At 34.2% G+C, this 10,248-nt stretch overlaps 1 protein-coding gene across 2 annotated transcripts in view; it reads left to right on the top strand.

The window, feature by feature from the left end:
* LOC142222069 (uncharacterized) overlaps positions 1–7,748 on the top strand; it is a 49,164-nt gene extending 41,416 nt beyond the window's left edge. For both annotated transcript variants that reach the window (XM_075292012.1, XM_075292011.1), the window contains exon 3: positions 6,646–7,748. In XM_075292012.1, the coding sequence (XP_075148127.1) occupies positions 6,646–7,545 (900 nt within the window). In that variant the 3' untranslated portion in view covers positions 7,546–7,748. The remainder of the gene's footprint in view (positions 1–6,645) is intronic.
* Positions 7,749–10,248: the final 2,500 nt, after the last annotated feature.

Genomic DNA, 10,248 nt, shown 5'->3' on the forward strand with positions numbered 1-10,248 from the left:
CAAATTTTTATTCATTTTCCACATGTCTTCACATATGTCTTGGCAATCATTGATAGTTGCCTCATACGGTGGACTGTTTTCATTTAATATTAGGATAGTGGACAGCTCATTTCTACAGGCTCGCTTTCGTCAGTTATTTATTGGGTTTCCATGAGAATTATTCCATAGCAGTCTTCGGGTTCAATTAAACGTGCATTAACAAAAGTTTTTTTTGATTTTTTCACATATTCGGTTGACCTGATATTGGCATTTCCTTCCAATATAAATATTTTTATCAATATTACAATAACTTTCAGCTGCTGCATTGGATTTTCTCCAATCAGCTCCAATTATTGATTTTCTGCGATTTCGTATTGATGTTTTTGTAACGATTCAGTTCCAAACAGTAATTTGCTTTTATGTCGTTCGTAAAGACCAAATCCGCTCAAAATTGAATTTCGTATATTCGCGGTTTTGGTTGCAATTTTTTAACCATTTATGTTAAATGGTCTTTTTTCGGAGATCATATCTCTCCATCAAAATAAAAACACTTTAGGTTTAAAATTTAACGAAGTAGTTTTATTAATCAAAAATGTTCCTAAGTCTTTGCAATTGATTGGTGTCCGGTACTTATAAAAGCCTGTACAAAGAACATCTTGCTTACACGGCAGAAAGCTCACTGACTGAAAGGGTCGAGCTGTGCTTCTTTTATATGTTTTCTGGTCGTACAATACCATGGTTGCAATATCGTAAAATACCACGGTTGCAAATAGGTATTCCTTTACATAGTTGATATTTCATGTTATGATTATACAGACTTGCTTATCTAGCCGTCCCAATAAACACAAACGCTTGAAAAATGCTAAATTTCAACAATATACAAAAATAATATACAAATTGACAAATTGTTGAGAAAATCGCGTTCTCAACAAAAAACAGACATTACCCTCAACAGTAAAATTCAAAATATTAGCAATAATTTCTCAAGTGTTATCCTCAAATTGAAATGCATCGCTACTCAATAATTTCTCAAACAATTTTCGATGCGAGTCAAATTAAAAATTAACATCATTACAAATACTTCTCAACCAAAATTTGTATGAATGATATCCCCACTTCAAATTGAAAGTCAAAGCCAAAAATTCTATGAATTTTGTATAATTTATTAATTTTCGTCAAAATAAAATATATAATACACTAGTCTACATAATACACTACAATAACAATTCAAAAATAACAATCTTATTAAATATATCAACAAATAAAAACAAAAGAACAGACAACAAACAACAAAACTTTAAATATCTTAAACATTATTTGTAAAATTTTTACATTGATAATTCGATTTCCTTCCTGTTGGTGTCATAAAACAGCATTAAATTTTATTAATATGCGGGCAATTTGAAATTAGAACGTGCTGGACCGCGTGTTAGAATAGATTTCCAGCAAAAGGAATTCACAAAATATTCATTTTAAACTGACGATGTGATGCAAGTTTTCTTCCAGAAGTTCTTGATTTTAACAATTGTTGTTCTTTTATAATTTTAATTGGTTGCACTTTGAAATGTTTCTGAAAAGTTTTTCTTGTCGATAAGCCACTCGTTTTTCATTGGTCAGCTTCTTAATGAAAGAGATTTATATTTAGTGACTTCTCTAAAGTGTTGATTTAATTTTTCATATTGACTTACCAATTATTATAAACTATTTGAAGCAGTTGCAGTCAATTGTCCAACATTTTTTCATCGGTCAGTTTTTAAAGTTTTCAAGAATGTAGAATCCATAATTTTAGTTTTCTGCAAAGAGATATACATTTAGTGACTTCCTTAAAGTTTTATTTAATTTTTTATTTTCACTTACCTATTATTATAAACTATTTGGTGTAAATTCAGTTATTTCTAATTTACCAATTTTTTTATTTCTTCCAATTGACCACGAACGTCGTTGCACAAATAAGTATTAAAAACCACATGGTTTTTTCGTTGCATTTTAGGGTAGTGTTTTGTCAAAGTTTTCTTATATTATCTTCAACACCTTTTCAAAGATTTCATCAACATTTTGGCAAATTGGAGGTAATTCGCAAACAATTTGAAGATGTATTGAAGATTAGCTGTTTCAAGTCAAGTTGACTTTATGTTGAAAATTATATTTACCCTCAAACTGAAAAGTTGTTGGATTTGAAAAACGCTCATCCTGTGTTTATTGGGGTTGTGTTTGAATAAATATTTATATGATACAGGGTTGCATTTGATAAGGTAGGTTAGGTTAGGTGGCAGCCCGATGTATCAGGCTCACATAGACTATTCAGTCCATTGTGATACCACATTGGTGAACTTCTCTCTTATCACTGAGTGCTGCCCGATTTCATGTTAAGCTCAATGACAAGGGACCTCCTTTTTATAGCCGTGTCCGAACGGCGTTCCACATTGCAGTGAAACCACTTAGAGAAGTTTTGAAACCCTCAGAAATATCACCAGCATTACTGAGGTGGGATAATCCACCGCTGAAAAACTTTTTGGTGTTCGGTCGAAGCAGGAATCGAACCCACGACCTTGTGTATGCAAGGCGGGCATGCTAACCATTGCACCACGGTGGCTCCCATTTGATAAGGTAAACAAAACTAAATGATAAATGTATAGAGTTGAATTTCATTATGTAAACACTTAAACAATTCATAAACGAAAATGGATGTATGAAAGATGCATCCAAGAAATAAATGTTTTAAAAATGTAACAGCCTGTTTCTGTATGTCGAACGAGCTCTATCGATCGACTGAAATGGAGACAAACATCTGAATTTATAACCAAAAATAAGCTGTTTCTGTGCATTTCAGTCGATCGATAGAGATCATTCGATATACAGAAACAGGCTGTATATAACTAAATATGTATAATAATAATATAAGTAACATGCTGCTTTATACATGTGTAATTTATAATCTATGATTCAATTCAAAGTGTAACGACGGGGTTATTCCCCTTCCGGCTGGGATGATACTCAGTGAGGCCGGAATACGTCACAGAAATTTTAAACTGTACTTATGCTAAACAAGCTATGTTTAATAGAATTCAAAAACATGTCATGAAAGCAAATTCACATCTTATGACTGTTTTTGTTTATTTAAAATTTGTGGGCCTCTGGATTCGGTGAGGGTCCTCAACTCAAATCTTGCCAGACGACCGGCGGCTCACTCTACCACGTCTCACACCTTTTAGCGGTGTGAGACGTGGTAGAGTGATCGCACACCCCTAGCGAAGGAATGGGAAAACGAATGACATACTGAGGAACATGTAGCTTGATTGTCGCCAGCTGAGGAATGGGAAACGGAAGAACACGTGACTAAAGGGGGAAATAGACAGAGGAATATGAGAAACGGAGAAATTGGGGAACACGTAGTTAGAGTGATCGCAAACCTCTTGCTGAGGGATAGGAGTGAATGAGAAAAGCGAGGAACTCGTGTCTAGATTGGTCGCACACTTTCTAATGGATAGGAGAAAAAGGGGAAATGGAGGAACGCGTGGCTTGATTGATCGCATACCTCTAGCTGAGGTAAAGGAGAGAATGTGATAAGGGAAATGTTCGTGAAGATATATTGTAAATAACTAAGATACCAACTAGGTAGATTAAGCCGGGCACAGATTGACTTAATCAAGTTAAGGCGACCAAAAATGGCTAAAACTTTTTGACTACTTTTGACCAGTAATAAATTAACTATTTCGAAATATGTGGTGCCGTTAGAAAGGCCAAAATGCCCCACAGTGCAACCCTGCCCAGGAATTTTGGTACCGAAAAATGGGCCTGACGCGTACTTTCTGGCTATATTGTGATTATATTCTAGAAAATTGTGTTTTATACAATACAATGGGAAAGTACAAACTAGGATTGAAATATGTGCAATCAAGGCCAGGATATTTTGGTATCAGGAAAAAAGGCGTGACGTGTACTTTCTTCAAAAAATATGTTTTGATTATGTATCTTTGTCTTCGAAAGAAGATCTAGTAAGAGAATTTTTACCTGAGGGGTTTATTAAAATGCCTATTTGTATCATATATTGTGTCACTAAATTTCCGTAGAATGTGCATTAGACGTGTGCGCGTGATTCAATTTTCGTCATTCACCACAATTCCAGGGATTCACGAAAATTCTCGACTCACCACTGTTGAGAAATTATTCATAAATTCATGGTGGTGGGAAAACTGAACATAGTACGAAAACCTAAATGTAAAGAGAACTCCGTCTTGTTTACTTGTATTTCTCTATTTCACAAGTGCTGGAATTCTTTTTTAATAACTGTTGGTAGTTTGCAATGGTATGGGGGTCGACACAAGGAACTCCTCCTTGTCCAAGGACTGCAACAACCGCACGGGAATTGAAGTATGTATGACTCTCCAAACCCACTCCCTATCCCAAATGCCAATACCCACCATATCCCGTTTTCCTTTCTGGGCATATTATGCTCCTTTGTGCCGGCGACATTGAAAGCAATCCAGAACCAGTGAAGTAAGTATGTCCAGTCACGTGCGGAGATTGCTCTGTGATGTGCAGCGAATGTCGCGACTGCTACACTTGCATTGTATGTGCGCGAAGATAAATTGTAATTAACTAAGACACAAACCAGGCATATTTAGCCGCAAACCGAATGGGTTAATCGAGCTATGTCCTCTCATATTCATTATAGCGATGCCCTCTCATGTGGCCGCACATTAGTCCGATTTCATCCGTAAATAATAACACATCTGGTCCTGAGTCATGTGGGACTTGCAGAATGAAATTCACCAAGGCAGCAAAACTGATTCGGTGCTCTATTGGAATGACACCTGAGATGCTCAGGCCTCACGAACTCGGACCAATATACCCCTGCTGCTGAAAAACCCAGCAATCATCATCCACTGACAATAGCCATTATACGACGACAGCACAGCCAAGCGGCTAGGGCGCAACAGCCCCTACCACTGATAGTAACCAGTTGATTGGCCTTAAGCACAGCAATGGACTGACAAGAAGATTACTGAATTTACAGATTTCCTTGTTGTTTTTGTAAACAAGACTTGTTTTTTGTACACAAGTCGTCCACGTTATAGCCGAAAAAAGTTCTGCTATTTCAGGAGCGATGTTTGTCAACAACTTTTAGCAGAGATGTTAATTAATACGTTTTTATTTGCTATTTCAGCAAAGAAAAATGTTGTTTAAAACAAATACAGCGACTGCTTTCCCTTTTTCAGCAAACAAACACAGATGTTTTATCAAACTTTTGACTTTTCTCTTTTTCAGCAATAACGAAATTTCTTGAGTGCACGTTTTTTTGAAGTAGCAGTAATATTTTGTAGTGTTATGATTCTTTTTCATGAAACTCTCAGTTTTTTAACTTACATTAACAAACATCTGCACCTGTATTCACAAGACGAATTACTGCTATTTTAGCAGTTGATAAAACAAAAATTTGATCTATTACTTTGCCATTTCCAATAGACACAACCTTAAGATGAGTATGTTTTTGAGCCAAACACTTTTTAGCGCTTACTTTTTTGAATGAGCCCTGGAACTTTTCCATTCATGATTTGTTGATCTTGGTATCTTGATGAATCATAAACTAAATTTTAACTGTCACTTTACTGCAATGGTGAACATGGCCATGGTTCTAGGTTTCATAAAGCGCTGGGCGAAACAGTTCTAGGATCCTTACGTCTGTTTACTTCTCTTGTTAGACCAATTCTTGAGTATGGCTCTGTGATATGGGATCCTCAGTATGATGTGTATATTGATGGCATTGAATCGGTCCAGATGCAATTCTTGTTCACACAATAATTTTTTTTCTGATTAAATCACCAAATTAATTGATCCAATTAATTTTTTAATTGAAATGTCTTCAATCACGAAAATGATAGTATCAATCACAGTTTTAATTGGGCATAGAAAAAATTCTTGATTGAAAAATTAATTGATTTTTTCAGAAAATTTCAATTAATTTTTTAATTGATTCAATTAAAAATTTAATTGATGTTGATTGCAAAACTCAATTAATTTATTAATTAAAAAAGGTAACTATTTTTAATTACTTTCTGAATTGACTTAGAGTTTTTATGTGGATTAACAAATGATTGTTTGAAATACATTTTTAATTAAAAATTAAAAAAAAATCAGCACTTTTTTTAACTGAATTAGTCTTCCGAATTTGATTAAAAAGTTAATTGTATCAATTATTTTTTTAATTAAAAATTTTAAATTTTTCAATCATTGGCTTAATTAACTTAATGTTTCTATCATTAATTGTATCAATTAATTTATTAATTGAAAACATTTTCAACTTCAATTAAATTTTTAATTGGAAAAATTTTGGTGATATTTTTTTCTGTGTTGTTTGTCCAGAGGCATCTCCATTGGAATGATGGCTTTGTTCTGCCTTCTTATACATCAAGATTGATGTTGATTAGGTTGCCGACTCTTAGTTGCCGAAGGGTTATGTTGGGCTCTATGATGATCTATCAGATTTTGAGTGGGGAATTTTACTGTGCTGGACAAGTATATATTTCGTCATCATCCACGAAAAAAATATCAAAAATTTGGGGAAAATCCCCAATATTGGCAACACTTAACCGTGTACATTTTGTAAACCTGTATCCATCCTGATGTAATCGAACTAATTGTTATTGTATTTTTCCTTTATTTCAGCTATTGCAAAATCAACAGCAAATGCCTCAGCAACAATTGAGTTTACCATTCATTTCGACTCAAGGTCAACAGCAGCAAACGAATATCTTACATCCCTATCAGTATGTTACTGCCGCACCTACGCAAATGACTAATGAATTAGTTGAAAATCAGACACGTATGGCCATGCCTCAGCAAGAGGAACCCATGTCTCTAGCTGCAACACATCCTAATCTCTTGCCTACTGTCATACAATCGGATATAAAACATAATCTGGACTCTTTGGTCAGTCAATTGTGCAGTACACGTCTTGGGACTACTCAACACCAACGCTTGTTACTACTACGCCAACGACAATTGATCGAAGAAGATGAATTGCGTCTGAAGCATTATGTGGAATATGAAAAATTCCAAAAAGCTATGCGTCAAACCGCCACAAATGATGCAATTGTCCATCCACAACAACAACCCTATCTTTACTTGCAACCAACTACCCTTAATCAACAGGGATACATTAACTTTGGAAATAGTATAATGACATCCATGGGTCATCATGGTGGTACAGCAGTGGCTCATAATCAACAGGTAATGCTTAACCCTCATGGTCACACACAAATGACTACCATAGCACCACAACAGCAAGTCACTGGACAATTGCAAACTATTAATCAAACCCAGCAATTCCATCAACAAATGCAATTCCAACAACAACAAAATATACATCAACAACACCAGTACCAACAACAACAAGTTCAACAGCAACAGCAACTATTGTTGCAACAAAATCAACAACAATTTCATCATCTTCAAGCAATCCAGGTTATACAACCCATTGCTAATCCTCCAAGACAGTCTGATATGATGCCAACAGATGTCACACTTCAAAAGAGTGACAATGCACAACTACAACAACAACAATAATTGTTATAACGCTTCAATGCAAAGCACCGTTATACATATAAATATATATTTTTTAAATAGTAGCCTTCTATATACAAAGAAAACTAACGACACACACTTGGGATACCCAGTTTTAAACTTAGTATTTATCGATGTAATCTTGTAAAAATTATAAATAAAAAAATACAAACCTGTATGTATGTATATTTATGCAAACCTTTAAACGATATTTTATTCATTACAATTCGGTTAACAATACTATAAAGGACTAGAAGAAACGGCACAACAATTTATCCAGAGCAAGTGAAAGTAATACTCAAACTTTATTACACTAGACCCTAGCAAGGTATGTGAAGTATATTTGTAATTTTATTATATATTTAATAAATTAAACAATTCTTAATTATTATTATCTATTTGCAGATCAAATTAAATCACAATCAACAATTTCATCTTGTATTTTCATGTTATGATCATGTGATTGGCAACGTTATTATTCTTTTTCAAATCAAAATTCGCCTTAATGATTAGTTGTTTCACTGATGAGTTGAATTCGCCTGAGTAAATGGAATCACAGTAAGCAAATTATATATTTAACGGTCATTGTATAAAATAATAAAATAATCCTTTCGGTTGGCATTGCTTTAAACTATATGACAACTCTGGCAAATTTGTTGGAATTTGATGGCCATGTACACAGAAAAAAATATCACCAAAATATTTCCAATTAAAAAGTTAATTGAAGTTGAAAATTTTTTCAATTAATAAATTAATTGATACAATTAACTTTTTAATCATGATAGAAACATTAAGTTAATTAAGTCAATGATTGAAAACTTTTAATTAAAAAATTAATTGATACAATTAACTTTTTATTCAAATTCGGAAGACTAATTCAGTTAAAAAAAGTGCTGATTTTTTTTAATTTTTAATTAAAAATGTATTTCAAACAATCATTTGTTAATCCAAATAAAAACTCTAAGCCAATTCAGAAAGTAATTAAAAATAGTTACCTTTTTTAATTAATAAATTAATTGAGTTTTGCAATCAACATCAATTAAATTTTTAACTGAATCAATTAAAAAATTAATTGAAATTTACTGAAAAAATCAATTAATTTCTTAATCAAGAATTTTTTCTATGGGCAATTAAAACTGTGATTGATACTATCATTTTCGTAATTGAAGACATTTCAATTAAAAAATTAATTGGATCAATTAATTTGGTGATTGAATCAGAAAAAAAAATTTTGTGTGTAGAAAACAGTCATATACGATATCTACACTTGATCACTTGAAATGTCCCTATTCGTACAAAATCCAAACAGCTATTTTCGTTTTTCTAGTATTGTGTCTGACTGGCAGCGCTTTAATTTGATCGAGGCAGTATGTTTGGAAAAATGTCGAAAAAATATATCTTTATTCCATTTTGAATTTCGAAGAAGTTAGTGCACAAGTGTTGGAATTCTTGTGTAATAAGTGTTGGTATATTGCAATGGATTGTCCCGTAATTCACCAGATGTGTTAACGAAGCCATATGCAACCCTATCTGTAATCGGTACTACACACTGGAGTCGACACAAGGAACTCCTACTTCTCCAAGGACTGCAACAACCCCACGGAAATTCAAGTATGTTTGACTGTCCAAACCCACTTCCTATCCCATATGTCAATGCCCATCATATCCATTTTTCCTTCCTGGGCATAGTCTGCTCAGAATCTTGCTCCTTTGTGCCAGCGACATTGAAAGCAATCCAGAACCAGCGAAGTACGTATGTCTAGTCACGCGAGGAGGATACTTTGTAATGTGCAGCGAATGTTGTAACTGGGTACACTTGTGTTGCATGTGCGCGAATATAAATTGTAAATAGCTAAGACACAAACCGGACAGATTCACCGCGCACCGAATGGGTTAATCGAGTTATGCCCTCTCATATTCATATTGATTATAGCGATTCCCTCTCATGTGACTGCGCATTAGTTCGATTTCATTCGTAAATAAAGACCTCGAGATACCTGAAATGCTCAGGCACTCGGAACAATATACTCCTGCTGTCGAAAAAACCCAGCAATCATCCATCGACAATAGCCATTATACGACGACAATAGTTACTTTGCACAGACAAGCGGTTATGGTGCAACAGCCCCTACCACTGATAGTAACCAGTTGTCTTAAGCAGAGCAATGGACTGACAAGGAAGATTACTGAAATCACAGAATTCATGGACAAAAAGAGTATTCTCATTGCCGCCAGGAGTCTAAACTCTCCAGTAGTAATGGTGTCTCTACACAGAAAAAAATGTTACGAAAAATTTTCCAATTTAAAAAAAAAAAAAAAAAAACAAATCAATTAAAAGTTTGATTAAACAAATTTTTTAATTGAACCAAACAATAATGGTATCAATTAATTTTTTAATTGAATCCATTAATATTTTAAATGACTTTCAATTATATATTGTTCTCAATTATATGATATATTCGTCTCGGTTCGGTTTGTCAGACAGGACATAAGCCAGAACTGGGTGGTGAGCAAACTATCCTGTTAGGTGACTTGAATACTCATCATGACAATTGGTACTCAGAGCTTGGATGTGACGCCAATTGATAGCGGACTGGGTAGATGACACAGATGAGCCGCATAACAGCGTCATACCAAAGCTCCCCTGACGTCACCATGGTTAGCTCTGACTCTGACTTCGTGGCGCAGACAACATGACATGTAGAC

The sequence above is a fragment of the Haematobia irritans genome, chromosome 1, assembly GCF_050003625.1.
Source record: "Haematobia irritans isolate KBUSLIRL chromosome 1, ASM5000362v1, whole genome shotgun sequence".
Lineage (NCBI taxonomy): Eukaryota > Metazoa > Arthropoda > Insecta > Diptera > Muscidae > Haematobia > Haematobia irritans.